At 43.5% G+C, this 17,706-nt stretch overlaps 1 protein-coding gene, 1 non-coding gene and 1 pseudogene across 3 annotated transcripts in view; all 3 read right to left on the reverse strand.

The window, feature by feature from the left end:
* zgc:66479 (uncharacterized protein LOC327541 homolog) overlaps window positions 1–1,410 on the reverse strand; it is a 29,249-nt gene extending 27,839 nt beyond the window's left edge. For both annotated transcript variants that reach the window (XR_009807119.1, XM_061903241.1), the window contains exon 1: window positions 970–1,410. Coding sequence is in view for 1 of the 2 variants with exons in the window: in XM_061903241.1 (XP_061759225.1) it covers window positions 970–1,245 (276 nt within the window). In the remaining variant the exon portion in view is untranslated. The remainder of the gene's footprint in view (window positions 1–969) is intronic.
* A 3,985-nt stretch (window positions 1,411–5,395) lies between these two features.
* LOC133554013 (immunoglobulin-like and fibronectin type III domain-containing protein 1) overlaps window positions 5,396–17,706 on the reverse strand; it is a 44,024-nt pseudogene continuing 31,713 nt past the window's right edge.
* trnam-cau (transfer RNA methionine (anticodon CAU)) lies at window positions 10,959–11,031 on the reverse strand. Its single transcript has one exon. It is a non-coding gene; the product is annotated as a tRNA-Met (tRNA).

A 17,706-nucleotide genomic window follows, 5' to 3' on the forward strand; every position in this document is an offset into this window, starting at 1 on the left:
ATTTTAGGAAAAAAATCACTAACAGGGCGGACGCAGAGAAACACATTTTATTTCTAGAGACTCCGTACCTACTGTCAAAACTCTAAAGACCGACTGCACAGTTCCTGTCTTCACCATAAAAGACCTGTTTCATCCTGCCTGTGCTAACAAAATAAACGTCTCAGAAAGCTGGCGTGCACAAGCTAGCAAGCTACGGAGTTTGATGCCAATGTATTTCTCCCCCGCCCTCAGCGACCGCTTTCTCACTTGCTTGCCCACCCGCACACTCACTGACGTCACTCACCTGCTGCCAGACATTAAAAGGGCCACACACATATGCTACTCTCATAACAAAGTGTTTAAAAACGAGTATGCAAGTTGGACAAATGAGATGCCAAATCAAACCACTTTCATGTGCTATTGGACAGAAAGGAGGACTTTTTTTTTCCTCCATTTGAAAATGCGGACGTTATCAGCACCACTGTCTAATTCCAATCAATGCAAGTCATCAGAATCAAATACACCAACTTATATTCTTGTCTTCATGAAAGAAAGGAATCTACGTGTGTTAAACATGCTTGTATTATCATTAAACACCATTAACTTGTTAACAAAAATGTCTCTTTCATAAATAAATAAATATAAATTATAAATAAGAATGAGGTAGATCTCCTCGACTTGGTCAATTGAAAAGTAGCTCACCTGCAGAAAAAGTGTGAGCGCCCCTGGTTTATATCATCACTGTTTGGCTGTGGAAACACTACATGTACGCACATACACCTCTGAATTTGAGTGTGCTTGAGTGTATTTAGTATAGTCAGTAGGGTCATGAAGGATGATGTGGAGTTCAGTTTGAAAAGTATGTACTTATACTCACTAGCATGACGTAACAACACAGGGGCGGGGCTTCTCGTTTCTACAAACACTAATTGGCGTGAATGCATTTTTCCCCCCCACTAATTGAAAAAGCCCTGATTTGGAAGTTCTTACCTTATCGCTGTTCTGTCGCAGGCTCTCCTGTGACTGCAGCTTGGCCACTTTCATCTGCATGCTGGTGAAGGAGTCTGTCAGGCGGCTTAAAGTCAGGTGCTGCTGGTAGCACAACCAAGACCCAATGGAGCCGCCGAGCACAACGAAGAGCCATAACAAGAACACCAGCGTGGAGCTATTCCCTCCGGCGCGGACTTCGGAGTCGGACACTTCAGTCTTAAAATTGTCTTCTTCGTGTTTGTGGTTGCCTTTCCCCTTCCGGTGCTTGGCCGTCATTGTGCCCGCACAAAGGACGCGATGTTCCGGGGAGAGGTGACCGAGTGGAAAGAGAAAGAAGAAGGCGTGGTGATTTGGAGCTCAATCCAGTGAACACGCACTAAAGAGGCTGCTTACTCCCACTTACACACGCGAGGCAGCAGATAAGGCGTGGACTTGGTAGTGTGTACTTTTTAGTCCATTCAGGAAGCGGCGTCCTTCACCAAAGGGGAGGGTCTTCGTGTGCGCTATTTTTTACTCTTGAATGACATCGGAGCTGTGTGTGTGTGTGTGTGTGTGTGTGTGTGTGTGTGTGTGTGTGTGTGTTTAAACATGTTGAGCCATACATTTCGAACACTCCATTGTACACAGTGTTCCATTTCCATGAAAGTCATGTTCATGGCATGTACCTTTGCTCCCTTTCAGCACACTTCATCTGTTACTCAACATACATGATCACCAAAATGGTGGAGCAACAACAATTTCGGAAGGCAACACACCACAAACTACATTCTATCTCAGGGGTCGGGAACCTTTTTGGCTGAGAGAGCCATGAAAGCCAAATATTTTAAAATGTATTTCCGTGAGAGCCGTATAATATTTTTAACACTGAATACAACTGTCAGGTTCAAACACTGATGACATCTATTAAAGGCCTACTGAAACCCACTACTACCCACCACGCAGTCTGATAGTTTATATATCTATGATGAAATATTAACATTGCAACACATGCCAATACGGCCTTTTTAGTTTACTAAATTGCAATTTAAAATTTCCCAGGACTTTTTTCTTGAAAACGTTGCGTAATGATGACGTGTACGCGTGACGTCACGGGCTGTTATGAATATGAGCGCTGCACACACATACAGCTAAAAGTCGTCTGCTTTAACGGCATAATTACACAGTATTTTGGAGATCTGTGTTGCTGAATCTTTCGCAATTTGTTCAATTAATATTGGAGAAGTCAAAGTAGAACAATGGAGTTGGGAAGCTTTAGCCTTTAGCCACACAAACACACAGCGATTCCTTGTTTAAAATTCACAGAGTTGAAACTTTACTATGGATCACAGCGGACATGGATCCCGACCACTTGTCAACCAGCAGGTTTCGGTGAGAAAATTGGGGTTAAAAAGTCGCCACTTACCGGATATCAGCTGAGCTTGTGCCTCCCGTACAGCTGCCGTCGACTTCCCCGAGACACTGCGCGTCAACACCCGGCCGTGGACGTACACTTCCGACTATCAGGTACTGTTAAACTCACTAAAACACTAGCAACACAATAGAAAGATAAGGGATTTCCCAGAATTATCCTAGTAAATGTCTCTAAAAACATATGAATCTGTCTCAATGCAACGCGATTGCAATCGTGTTTATTTTTTTTTTTTATTGTTTGTTTTTTTGTTTTTGTTTTTTCTAGTCCGCCGCTAACAATATCCTCAAACACAAATCTTTCATCCTCACTCAAATTAATGGGGAAATTGTCGTTTTCTCGGTCCGAATAGCTGTTTTTGTTGCAGGCTCCCATTAAAATCAATATGAAGATGTGAGGAGCCATCAACATGTGACGTCATCTTCTGCGACTCCCGGTAGAGGCAGGGCTTTTCTCCAGTTGCGAACTTTATCCTGGATGTTCTCTACTAAATCCTTTCAGCAAAAATATGGCAAATTCGCGAAATGATCAAGTATGACACATAGAATGGACCTGCTATCCCCGTTTAAAAAAGAAAATCTCATTTCAGTAGGCCTTTAAACAGACAAGAAGCAAGGAATTAAACAGAGACTGTATTCAATTTAGCTCAATGAGGAGAAACGCGTTAAACTGTACTCTTGTACAGTGTCGTCCCACGCTCTGACAAGAGAATTCTACGCCTCCACTTTTATTTGGACTTTCCCTGATTACAACAACTAAATGCGTGCATCTCTTATTCTTTTTAATAACAATGTTATTCTGAAGGTAACCGATAATAAATAAAATACTTTTGATCGTTAATGCGACTTCTTGAACAGGTGCGATAGAAACGGGTGGATGGATTAAAATGCATGAGAATGTTTTATATTTTGAACGTTATTTTTAACACTATGGAATTCCATCCATCAATTTTTCTACCGCTTATTCCCTTTGGGGTCGCGGGGGGCGCTGGTACCTATCTCAGCTACAATCGGGCGGAGGGCGGGGTACACCCTGGCCAAGTCGCCACCTCATCGCAGGGCCAACACAGATAGACAGACAACATCCATCCATCCATCCATTTTCTACCACTTATTCCCTTTTGGGCTTGCGGGGGGCGCTGGTGCCTATCTCGGCTACAATCGGGCGTAAGGCGGCGCAGACCCTGGACAAGTCGCCACCTCATCGCAAGGCCAACACAGATAGACAGACAACATTCACACTCACATTCACACACTAGGGCCAATTTAGTGTTGCCAATCAACCTATCCCCTGGTGCATGTCTTTGGAAGTGGGAGGAAGCCGGAGTACCCGGAGGGAACCCACGCATTCACGGGGAGGACATGCAAACTCCACACAGAAAGATCCCGAGCCCGGGATTGAACCCTGACTACTCAGGACCTTTGTATTGTGAGGCAGACGCACTAACTCCTCTGCCACCGTGAAGCTCCGTAAAATATCAAATAATATTATTTATCTCATTCGCGGAAGAGACAAAGAAAATGGCAGCAATCGTCACACGCACGTCAGCAATCATCACATACACGTCAACCAATAAGAATTCGGCGGGGGAGGGTTATGGCAGAAGTGCATTGTGGGTCATGGAATGTTTACTGCTATATGCTATATGCTACTGCCGTAGCCATTAATATTGATCATTTCATCGTTGGCGGTAACTTATAAAAACTGGGAAGGGCTGAACAAAAATCGGACCAAAGAGGAAATCATGTACTGCAGATAACAAGCTGGACGTAGTGAAATATCCAGCAGAAAACGACAAGAGGAAGCGGCGCATACCTTTGGAGTTGGCAGAGTTGTTTAGAAGCGACATAGAGGAAGAAGATTTCATCTGATTTATCGATTACTAGTGACAGATTGTTTGGTAAACATATAGCATGTTCTATATGTTATAGTTATTTTTAATGAGTCCTACCATAATATGTTACGTTAACATACCAGGCACGTTCTCAGTTGGTTATTTATGCGTCATATAACGTAAACTTATTCAGCCTGTTTTTCACTATTTTTTATTTATTTTAAATAGCCTTTCAAATGTCTATTCTTGGTGTTGGATTTTATCAAATAAATTTCCCCCCAAAACGCGACTTATGCTGCAGTGCGACTTATATATGTTTTTTTCCTTCTTTATTATGCATTTTCGGCCGGTGCGACGTATACTCCGGAGCGATTTATAATCCGAAAAATACGGTATATCTATTTAGATACACAATTAATTCAATACTTTTTGGCGATTATCAATCAATCATCAATCAAAGTTTATTCATATAGCCCTAAATTAGGAGTGTCTCAAAGGGCTGCACAAGCCACAACGACATAATGACATGTTGACTTTGTATTTTTGACTGCCCATTTCTATTATATTTACATTGACCTGCAGTTGTTTATTGCTACATCATGCTTCAAAATGTGCAACTTCACCACATTGCAGATTTTTGGGGAATATTTTCAAAGTACATTCTGCACATTTCTTAGTCTCATATTATGCATTTTAAGCATACACATGACTGAATAAACTAAAAATATCAATAATACAGTGGTATTTACCATGAATTGATTAACGTGGACCCCGACTTAAACAAGTTGAAAAACTTATTCGGGTGTTACCATTTAGTGGTCAATATTGGCCACTAGAGAAGACCAAACCAAATCAGAGCGTGCTGTTCAGTAAAATGGCCACTGATTGGCTCAGCCTCAGACTATTTTGGATTAAAAGATTGTAAAAGTCTCTAAATTATGTTATTTCATGTCTAGAGGGCTCTCACAATGTTGAAAAATTTATTCTGAAGGTCGTATACAGTTTTTTCAATGCTCTAGCTATGAAAATATTTGATTTATAAATGATTCCTACTCTCCAAAAATTATTTTTTTGCAGTCATACATGTAAGCAATTAACAGCGACACATGAGGGATAACTGTAGTGCAAATGCCATACAATAAGTTATCTATTTTTTTCAGTTCTGAAGTACAACACAAAAAAAATCAATATGAGGAAAGTATTTATTTTAGTTCACAAATGTCATGCAACGTGTGTGTAACATCTAAGCAGCACAACCACACAATACATGTGTCTGAAAGATCTAAAAAAGTAACAATTATTCAAAATTGTTTTTTCTTCTTCTTTAATCTGAAAGGGAGACAAAATGTTGTCATTTATTATGCAATCAAAGCGTTGTGTTTAAGGTGCATGTATCCTCCCTCCTCACCTCGAACACTGAGCATGGTGGAGCATTCGGATCGGCCCAAAGCGTTCTCTGCTGTGACTGTGTACTTTCCTACATCTTTAGGCCCAACACTGAGGATCAACAAGGAGCAGACTCCACAGGTATTTAAGATGTGATAGTTGGTATTAGTGTTTAGACTGACATGATTCCTGTACCACGTGATGCGAGGTTTGGGGGTTCCTGTCACGGCACAGCTAATGTAACACTCGTAGCCTTTTGGCGCCGTGTGAACTTTTAAAGGTACGATGAAATCCGGAGCACATCGCAGGTCACGTTCTTCTCTGCAAGATGAGTTCAATACCACTTTTTCTGCAAAAGAGCAATTTTATGTATAATAATTACAATGGCGACAGTTTATGCCTCAAGCTTGTTCTGTTCTACATTTACTTAAGTCTTTTTTGGATCATTGTATTTTTTTTTACAATTGACTAATTACTGCTTGTAAAGACTAATTAGTATGGTTTGTCAGGGAGACTTCTTGTCACATGACTCTGTTTCACTAATCCAACGTAACCACGGGTTTGACTTCATTTCACTAATCAAATTAATTCTGGCAGTCACATGTCCGGTCTAACAAAAAAAGATACGGTGGTGTGCGACTCGCAGTCAGAAGAGACGAGGCCTTCAAAGTTTACTGAAAAACTTGTAAAAAAACAAAACATCTATACCATTAGCTGTCATGTGTCAATAGAAATGTAGAGACCTACATTGTGGTACCTCACTAATTTCCACAAGCAGCATGTTCAGAGAAATAAGTTCATATAGTAAGGAAGAAATTCATATGGCCCCCTTTCTGGTTTGACCTCGCGTGAGAGGAAAAGGATGAGTTATTCATTTTGCAAAGCAGTCTACTGAAAATGATGGAAAGCGCCACTCTACAAGGCAACTGATGCTGTGGTCAAAGTTGGAACTGCAACAAAACACAGTTTAAGATATTTAACACTCAACTGCCATCTGGCAAGTAAGGTGAAGAGTACTACACCCATTGTCACGTTTCATGTGCCAGTGAATGGGGTCATATGAATCTCTTTCCTTCTGTAAAATGTCCTATGTACCAGTGCTTTGTGCACCGTCATTTAAAATGTCAAAGTTTTATGTGACCCACAAACCTTTTTTTCTTTCTACCCCCCAGGTGGGTGACTCGGAGGGTGCCGATACGCCCATGTCGTTCTTGGCGTAGATCCGAAAATGATATTCCCTGCCGTGCATGACGTTGCACACTGTGAACTTGTTATTGAAGAGTCTGTCAGCCACTGTGGCCCAAGTGCGTTTGGTCGAGTCCAGTTTGGAAACTGTGTAGTGTAGCCGGTCATCAAGCTTCTCATCAGGAGAAGGTTGCCACGTCACCGTTACTGTGCCAGGCACGTTTTCCTCCAGCTCCACCGATCCAGGTGGCTTAGGATCGTCTGTGAGCAGAGTTAGATGTAAGAACTTGGAAGGTAAAAAGCAGACTTTTGCAGCACTTTTTACCTGTAACCCTGACTTCCGTACTAAAGGTTTCCTGTCCTGCCAAGTTTTTCACCAAAATGGAGTAGATGCCAGAATCAAAGCGCTCGGACGAAGGGATCAATATCTGTGACGCGCCGTCTGAGTTACTCACAGTAACTCGCTTTGGCACCGGCCCGTTGTCCTTGAGCCATGTGATCTCTGGTGGTGGCGAAGCCTAGGAAAACAAACCAAAAAAAACTGTAATTTTGTCAAACTCGCATGCCAAAATATTAGGTTGTTTTGCATTAGTTAAAGTTAATGTTCCAATGATTAACACAAACACACACACACACACACTAGTTGCGGTGAAATTATTCTCTGCATTTGACCCATACCCATGTCCACCCCCTGGGAGGTGAGGGGAGCAGTGAGAGCATTTCAAAATGAGAGCAGCGTTAGAATTGTAAATCTTACCTCAAAGTTTATAGTAACCCTAACTGTGTTACCAGCCCTCACCACCATGAAAGTCTGCATCTTTTTGTTTGTGAACTTTGGTCTCACTGAAAAGATAAAAATAAAATGCCTGAGGGGTCTAATATATCAGTATTTCATTAATGTTTGTCAGGGGGGAAAAAATGCATTTTCAGGGTTACATTGATACGTTTTTATCAAAAGGAGATTTTGCGGTAATTAAATTGTTGTAAAATCAGAACAAATATTATTTAGTGTTCACTGGAATAAACCTAAAGGATCTGGTCAATAATTTTGACTATGAGAATAAGTTCTACAGTGGGACAAAGAAGTATTTAGTCAGCCACCGATTGTGCAAGTTCTCCCACTTAAAATGATGACAGTGGTCTTTAATTTTCATCATAGGTACACTTCAACTGTGAGAGACGGAATGTGAAACAAAATCTAGGAATTAACATTGTAGGAATTTTAAAGAATTTATTTGTAAATTATGGTGGAAAATAAGTATTTGGTCAACCATTCAAAGCTCTTGCTGATAAAAGGAGGTTTTGGCTCAAAATCTCACGATACATGGCCCCATTCATTCTTTCCTTAACACGGATCAATCGTCCTGTCCCCTTCGTAGAAAAACAGCCCCAAAGCATGATGTTTCCACCCCCATGCTTCACAATAGGTATGGTGTTCTTGGGATGCAACTCAGTATTTTTCTTCCTCCAAACACGACGAGTTGAGTTGATACCAAAAAGTTCTATTTTGGTTTCATCTGACCACATGACATTCTCCCAATCCTCTGCTGTATCATCCATGTTTCCATTTTGGTATAAACTCAACTCGTCATGTTTGGAGGAAGAAGAGTACTGAGTTGCATCCCAAGAACACCATACCTACTGTGAAGCACGGGGGTGGAAACATCATGCTTTGGGGCTATTTTTCTGCTAAGGGGACAGGACGATTGATCCGTGTTAAGGGAAGAATGAATGGGGCCATGTATCGTGAGATTTTGAGCCAAAACCTCCTTCCATCTGTGAGATCTTTGAATGGTTGATCAAATACTTGTTTTTCACCATAATTTACAAATAAATTCTTTAAAATTCCTACAATGTGAATTCCTGGATTTTTTTTCACATTCTGTCTCTCACAGTTGAAATGTACCTATGATGAAAATTACAGACCTCTGTCATAATTTTAAGTGGGAGAACTTGCACAATCGGTGGCTGACTATATACTTTTTTGCCCCACTGTATGTGTATAATCTGTTTCATGTATTTATACGTATTTATATTATTTATATGTATTCATTTGTTTTGTGTAATATTTCAAATGCTTTTCTCAACAATGTGTAGATGCCACTTAATTATTAAGTAAAATATAAAGCCAACCATCATTGTTGAAATACACAACTAAAATTAGTGATAGTACAGTCGTAGTGTTAACCATAGGCGCCGATCTACATTTCTGCCAGTGGGTGCTCGATGTGTGTGTATTTAAAAAAAAAAAATGTTCAGCGGAGTCAATATCTCATTTATTTTGTGGCTTTATTATTTTGTAAAACGCACCAAATTTGCCATAAAATTAACTAAAACAAGATTGATTTTTCTAAAAATATTTTAAAGATTGAAAGTTGCCATCAATGCCACGTGATCGGCGCCTATGGTGTTAACATTTAACTCCAATAAATAATATTTTGACAAACCGAGGGGTGGCATTGCAAGGACATAGTTGGGAAGCTCCTCAGGTTCACTCTCTCCGCCATCATTGCTTGCAATGACTCTGACCCAGTACATGTCCATTGCCCTTAGTCCTTTTGCCGTGTAGGTGGTGGTGATGGTGGTGCTTCGGGACCATTCAAGGCACTGTGCATTCCTTATCTCGATAATAAAGCTTCTGGCTTCATCCTGCATGTTAGGTTTGTCTTCGGGTTTGGTCCAGGTCAAGACAAAGTGGCTGTATGATGTTTCTGTCACTTTTAAGCCGATTACTTTACCAGGTGGTTCTGGAGAGAGATAATGATATTATAGTTAGAAATGAGATACATACGGATTGAGTACAGCTGCAACACTTACTTTTAGGATCCCGTGCGAAAACAAAATCACACGGATTGCTAAATTCACCAGGTCCTGAAAGGTTCACGGCCAAAACTCTAAATTCGTATTCCAGACCTGCTACTACATCCTTCACTGCACATTTCTTCTCTGAAAATACATGAAACTAAAATATGTCAATGCTCACTTTAGGACTGACAAAAATTTAACAATTTAACACACCTTTAACTGGCTCATTTGAAGCATTCACTGCAGTCCAGAGGTTACTTCCCTTTTTGCGTTTCTCCAAAATGTAGCCCAGAATTTGTGAGCCTCCGGTATTACTTGGCGCTGTCCAAGAGAGGTTTATGCAGTCGTCAAAGGTACTGACCACCTTTGGAGGTGCAGGGGCATTAGGGAAGGCTGAAATATACAAATGCACACACAACATAATCAAATACACACACAAAATAATTCCCTCAATTCCCCCCAAAAAATGAATTAACTTGCTGGAATATAAAGACAATATAACATACATCCATAAATGTGGATGCATGTGCAATATATTTATCTGTACAGTAATCTATTTATTTATATCTGAACCTTCTTGCTCTTTTAACCTGCACTACAACAAGCTAATGCTACGAAATGTTGTTCTTATCTGTACTGTAAAGTTTAAATTTGAATGACAATAAAAAACGCTCTAAAACAACACCTCCTGGCAACTTCAACCCTTTATTAATACCCTCATCCATTCACATCCCATCTCCCCAGATTGTAAATAACCTAATGTAAATAATCAAATGTATTTCTAATGTATATACTTGTTCTTATGCTATCTGAACTCACTATGTTCTCTGCTGGCTGTACTTATCCTACTAAGTAAGACCTACACGGTTTCAATGTTGATGCAATTGTTGATGACTGAAGTACTGATATCAAGCAAAGCTCCTTGTTCCAACCCCCGGATTGTAAATAATGTAAATAATTCAATGTATATACTATGATGATTAACTTGTGTGATGACTGCATTATGCTGATTGTATATATTTGTACCATGAATTGATTAACATGGACCCCGACTTAAACAAGTTGAAAAACTTATTTAGGTATTACCATTTAGTAGTCAATTGTACGGAATATGTACTGAACTGTGCAAGCTACTAATAAAAGTTTCAATCAATCAATCAAGTAAGTCGAATTCTAAGAGTATGCTGATTACTACATTGGACTTGAAAAATACTGAATGTCCTGCTCAAAGTGATGTTGCTACAAAATCATGTTTTTTGTGGCAGCAGAGTCCGCTGCTGTAAAAATGTTGTTATAATCTTCAATTTATTTTGTGAATAAAAAACGGTAGAGCTAAAACTTTAAAATCCATCCAAAAAAAAAAAAAATGCTTGCCCCGTGTGAGGCTCGAACTCACGACCTTCAGATTATGAGACTGACGCGCTGCCTACTGCGCCAACGAGGCCTATATAAGTACGCCGCATAAAAAGTGTATAGAAACACTTTTGCATGGTTTAGCATTACTATCGGTGTGATCTTTTTCTACACCTTCCATCCATCCATTTCCTACTGCTTGTCCCGTTCGGGGTGGCGAGGGCTCGCTAGAGCCTACATCAGCTGAAAACGAAAAATTGGCTTACTGTTTAACATCCTCCAAAATCACCAACATGTGGCCAATGAAAGTGCACCCTGCTGCATTTTCAACTGCGTCGTGCAAGAGATGTGATCTGAGGTATGACGTGAATACGCTTCACGATGATATCTATAAGTGAATCTATCTTCTGAGGATATATGATACAATACAGTGGCGACGGTGTGTTGTGAAGTGTAATTCACCATGTTTGCTGCAGAGGGCAGTGGCGGTGTTGCCTGTATAGTCTGAGTTAAAACCAGCAGCATTGTCTGACTTAGATCCAGTCTGAGATACAACAAGAAAAGCAAGAAGTAACTTGTAAAGATGGGAATTATTTTGTTTTTACACTACAACCCGTCCAAACGGGTAGAACGAAGAGAAAAACTAGTTGTCATAAGAGCAGGGCTGACAGTTTTTCAATATTCTCAAAATTCGGACGATATGGGCCAATCAGCGATATTTGCCTATCTGTGTTGCCCTTACGATGATATGGCGACTTGTCCAGGGTGTACTGCGCCTTCCGCCCAATTGCAGCTGGGATTTACTCCAGCCACCCCTATCACCCCAAGAGGGACAAGCGGATGGCAGAAAATCATCATACATTCCCAATTTGACATAACTCAGGACTATTTGCTATATTGACAAAAATACTATCAACATTATTCTGGTTTTAACTTGAAATATCTCAGAGGTGGAACGCAATGTTGGAAAAAGTTGCCGCTGGTACCAGGGTCTTGTGGTCACGTGAGGAGCTATTAACCAATCAGAGAGAGTATGGCCAGAGAATATCTTGATTGGTCACAGGCCCCTCATGTGACCACAGGGCGCCGTATTTGCTTCCAACTTTGATTGATTGATTGATTGATTGATTGATTGGAACTTGTATTAGTAGATTGCAAAGTACAGTACATATTCCGTAAAATTGACCACTAAATGGTAACACCCGAATAAGTTTTTCAACTTGTTTAAGTCTGGGTTCACGTCAATCAATTCATGGTAAACCGAGTTGGCCGTACGCGCTGACTGGTACTGTAGAACAGCGCCCCTACTTGGCTGTAAAGAGGCACGTGAGACATCCTTACTCTGTAATGTCTTCCGTGTTTATTTGAATTGAAATAACCGCGTGGCCCTCAGGTTAAGACTGATAGCTCGGCAGTTCGGATCCAGCTGTATGTTTGCTTAGTTTTTTTTAACATTGTGTGTTAGTCATAGATTGCAAATTATGGTGGGGAAGAGATTTATATGACGCCATTCCTGGGAGGATCTCGCACGAGACAAAGAGGGAATGGTTAATCATTTTACAATGCAGTCTGCTGAAAATGATAGAAAGTGTCACTCTCCAATAGCAACAGTGGGCAAAGTTGGAATTGCCACAAAATACATTTTAAGATATTCAACACTAAAGTGGATAGTGCGCCCCCCCCCCCCCCCCCATTCGTCATGTTTTATGTGTCAGGTAAAATGCAACGATTTTGGCCATATGAATCCTCATCCTACTGTACAGTATCTTATGTACTAGTGGTTGGTGCACAGTTACAGTCTGTTGTATTGTTGTAACAGTACCAATATTTTGGTACCAATACTAAAAATATGTTGATACTTTTCTAAATAAAGGGGACCACAAAAAAACTGCATTTCAACAAAAAATCTTAGGGTACATTAAACATATGTTTCCTATTGCATTTAATAAAATAGTGAACATACAAGACAACTTGCCTTTTATTAGTAAGTAAGCAAATAAAGACTCCTAATTAGTCTGCTGGCGTATGCAGTAACATACTGTGTCATTTATCATTCTATTAGTTTGTCAACATTATTAATGATAAGTGGTAGAAAGTGAATTATTAATCTACTTGTTCATTCAATGTTAATATCTGCTTGTTTTCTCTTTTAACATGTTCTATCTACACTTCTGTTAAAATGTAATAATCACTTTGTTGTATTTTGTCATTTCCTTGCCTTCACTTTTATGGTGTCTGTTTTCTTCAGTTAATTAGTCCCCAGCGAGGCACACCTGCAATAAATCTCTACCTAGGAGTATTTAAGCTCCTCACCGACAGCTGGGTCCTGCCGGTTATTGTCTCCTGCACCTCCCACGTGCATGCACCTGATTCACTTTGTCAGCTCTGGTATGTTGTCTCTCCTTAGTCATGTAATCCCTCACCTCTTTGTGTTTGCTTCCTAGCCTCCCTGAGGTAGAGGATTTTATGTTGGACGTTTTGCTTTGCTCAGTGCGCCCTGGCCTTTTCCCCTGCCAACCACTGAAGAACCTGTTTTTGTTTGTTTATTCATGGTGTGCACTTCTGCCCCATCGCATTTTGTTACACTTTTTGGACTTATTTAATGTTTCCCTTTTTGTAATTCTACATTGCCTCCTGCCTCTGCATCCTGGGGTCACCTCCTTGATCGGGTCCTAACACACTTATTCTTCTGTTGTTTGATACTTTACATTAGTTTTGGATGATACCACAAATTTGGGTATTAATCCGATACCAAGTAGTTACAGGATCATACATTGGTCATATTAAAAGTCCTCATGTGTCCAGGGCTCCTCTCTGAGCTGCTACCTTACCGTGGTAGAGGAGTTTGCGTGTCCCAATGATCCTAGGAGCTATGTTGTCTGGGGGCTTTCATGCCCCCTGGTAGGGTCTCCCAAGACAAACAGGTCCTAGGTGAGTGATCAGACAAAGAGCAGCTCAAAGACTTCTATGGAATTACAACAAAATGAACCCAGATTTCCCTCGCCCGGACGTGGGTCACCGGGGCCCCGCTCTGGAGCCAGGCCCGGAGTTGGGGCACGATGGCGAGCGCCTGGTGGTCGGGCCTGTCCCCATGGGGCCCGGCCGGGCACAGCCCGAAGAGGCAACGTGGGTCATCCCTCCAATGGGCTCACCACTCATAGGAGGGGCCATAGAGGTCGGGTGCATTGTGAGCTGGGCGACAGCCGAAGGCAGGGCACTTGGCGGTCCGATCCTCGGCTACAGAAGCTAGCTCTTGGGACGTGGAACGTCACCTCACTGGGGGGTAAGGAGCCTGAGCTAGTGCGCGAGGTAGAGAAGTTCCGGCTGGATATAGTCGGACTCACCTCGACGCACAGCAAGGGCTCTGGAACCAGTTCTCTCGAGAGGGACTGGACCCTCTTCCACTCTGGCGTTGCCGGCAGTGAGAGGCGACGGGCTGGGGCGGCAATTCTCGTTGCCCCCCGGCTCAAAGCCTGCACGTTTGAGTTCAACCCAGTGGACGAGAGGGTAGCTTCCCTTCGCCTTCGGGTGGGGGGACGGGTCCTGACTGTTGTTTGTGCTTACGCACCAAACAGCAGTTCAGAATACCCACCCTTTTTGGGTACACTCGAGGGAGTACTGGAAAGTGCTCCTCCGGGTGATTCCCTTGTCCTACTGGGAGACTTCAACGCTCATGTTGGCAACGACAGTGAAACCTGGAGAGGCGTGATTGGGAAGAATGGTCGCCCGGATCTAAACCCGAGTGGTGTTTTGTTATTGGACTTTTGTGCTCGTCACGGATTGTCCATAACAAACACCATGTTCAAACATAAGGGTGTCCATATGTGCACTTGGCACCAGGACACCCTAGGCCGCAGTTCCATGATCGACTTTGTAGTTGTGTCATCGGATTTGCGGCCTCATGTTCTGGACACTCGGGTGAAGAGAGGGGCGGAGCTTTCTACCGATCACCACCTGGTGGTGAGTTGGCTGCGATGGTGGGGGAGGATGCCGGACAGACCTGGCAGGCCCAAGCGCATTGTGAGGGTCTGCTGGGAACGTCTGGCAGAGTCTCCTGTCAGAGAGAGTTTCAATTCACACCTCCGGGAGAACTTTGAACATGTCACGAGGGAGGTGCGGGACATTGAGTCCGAGTGGACCATGTTTCGAACCTCTATTGTCGAGGCGGCTGATTGGAGCTGTGGCCGCAAGGTTGTTGGTGCCTGTCGTGGCGGCAATCCCAGAACCCGTTGGTGGACACCAGCAGTGAGGGATGCCGTCAAGCTGAAGAAGGAGTCCTATCGGGTTCTTTTGGCTCATAGGACTCTGGAGGCAGTGGACGGGTACCGACGGGCCAAGCGGTGTGCAGCTTTAGCGGTCGCGGAGGCAAAAACTCGGACATGGGAAGAGTTCGGGGAAGCCATGGAAAACGACTTCCGGACGGCTTCGAAGCGATTCTGGACCACCATACGGCGCCTCAGGAAGGGGAAGCAGTGCACTATCAACACCGTGTATGGTGCGGATGGTGTTCTGCTGACTTCGACTGCGGATGTTGTGGATCGGTGGAGGGAATACTTCGAAGACCTCCTCAATCCCAACAACACGTCTTTCTTTGAGGAAGCGGTGCCTGGGGAATCTGTAGTGGACTCTCCTATTTCTGGGGCTGAGGTCGCTGAGGTAGTTAAAAAGCTCCTCGGCGGCAAGGCCCCGGGGGTGGATGAGATCCGCCCAGAGTTCCTCAAGGCTCTGGATGCTGTGGGGCTGTCTTGGTTGACAAGACTCTGCAGCATCGCGTGGACATCGGGGGCGGTACCTCTGGATTGGCAGACCGGGGTGGTGGTCCCTCTCTTTAAGAAGGGGGACCGGAGGGTGTGTTCCAACTATCGTGGGATCACACTCCTCAGCCTTCCTGGTAAGGTTTATTCAGGTGTACTGGAGAGGAGGCTTCGCCGGATAGTCGAACCTCGGATTCAGGAGGAACAGTGTGGTTTTCGTCCTGGTCGTGGAACTGTGGACCAGCTCTATACTCTCGGCAGGGTTCTTGAGGGTGCATGGGAGTTTGCCCAACCAGTCTACATGTGCTTTGTAGACTTGGAGAAAGCATTCGACCGTGTCCCTCGGGAAGTCCTGTGGGGAGTGCTCAGAGAGTATGGGGTATCGGAATGTCTTATTGTGGCAGTCCGCTCCCTGTATGATCAGTGTCAGAGCTTGGTCCGCATTGCTGGCAGTAAGTCGGACACGTTTCCAGTGAGGGTTGGACTCCGCCAAGGCTGTCCTTTGTCACCGATTCTGTTCATAACTTTTATGGACAGAATTTCTAGGCGCAGTCAAGGCGTTGAGGGGTTCCGGTTTGGTGGCCACGGGATTAGGTCTCTGCTTTTTGCAGATGATGTAGTCCTGATGGCTTCATCTGGCCGGGATTTTCATCTCTCACTGGATCGGTTCGCAGCCGAGTGTGAAGCGACCGGAATGAGAATCAGCACCTCCAAGTCCGAGTCCATGGTTCTCGCCCGGAAAAGGGTGGAGTGCCATCTCCGGGTTGGGGAGGAGACCCTGCCCCAAGTGGAGGAGTTCAAGTACCTAGGAGTCTTGTTCACGAGTGGGGGAAGAGTGGATCGTGAGATCGACAGGCGGATCGGTGCGGCGTCTTCAGTAATGCGGACGTTGTATCGATCCGTTGTGATGAAGAAGGAGCTGAGCCGGAAGGCAAAGCTCTCAATTTACCGGTCGATCTACGTTCCCATCATGAGCTTTGGATCATGACCGAAAGGATAAGATCACGGGTACAAGCGGCCGAAATGAGTTTCCTCCGCCGGGTGGCGGGGCTCTCCCTTAGAGATAGGGTGAGAAGCTCTGCCATCCGGGAGGAGCTCAACGTAAAGCCGCTGCTCCTCCACATCGAGAGGAGCCAGATGAAGTGGTTCGGGCATCTGGTCAGGATGCCACCCGAACGCCTCCCTAGGGATGTGTTTAGGGCACGTCCAACCGGTAGGAGGCCACGGGGAAGACCCAGGACACGTTGGGAAGACTATGTCTCCCGGCTGGCCTGAGAACGCCTCGGGATCCCCTGGGAAGAGCTAGACGAAGTGGCTGGAGATAGGGAAGTCTGGGCTTCCCTGCTTAGGCTGCTGCCCCCGCGACCCGACCTCGGATAAGCGGAAGATGATGGATGGATGGATGGATGTGTCCAGGGACATATTCGCTTAGTTTATAAACATAATATACATTTTAAAAAAAAACGAAAGATGTCGTGATGCCAAAAAATATCAATATATTTATAGTAGTATCGACTAGATACGCTACTGTACTTGGTATCATTACAGTGGATGTTAGGTATAGATCCACCAATGGCGTTTGTTTACATTTTGACGCCAGTGAACTACGGTGTAGAGGGAAGCATGTTTACTGTAGCTATTCTTCGTCCTGCAGGGATGATACTTGTAAGAAACTGACTTTATTTGTTGCCATGGAGACCAGGATTAGTGATTTAGAACTAGCTAAAACACTGCCGATGGCGGATGGACGTTAGCCGCTAGCTAGCTAGTCATGTCTTAAAGCATCTCTTTTTGAGGGAGTTTTGGTGTTATAACTTCACCTTTATTGTTATTTTTTAAGCCAAAATTAGTCCGATCTCCCTTTTCTGTCTACACACTGTGTCTGCTTGTAAGACCTTCGTGATTGTGCGCTGCCGGACATGCTCATCTGCTCGTAAACCAGCAATGTCACACAATGTGACTTTGACTCGGGTGGGGGGGGTGCGGCACTGGTACGTTTCAAAGACGGTATA

Source organism: Nerophis ophidion, linkage group LG06, assembly GCF_033978795.1.
Source record: "Nerophis ophidion isolate RoL-2023_Sa linkage group LG06, RoL_Noph_v1.0, whole genome shotgun sequence".
Classification (NCBI taxonomy): domain Eukaryota; kingdom Metazoa; phylum Chordata; class Actinopteri; order Syngnathiformes; family Syngnathidae; genus Nerophis; species Nerophis ophidion.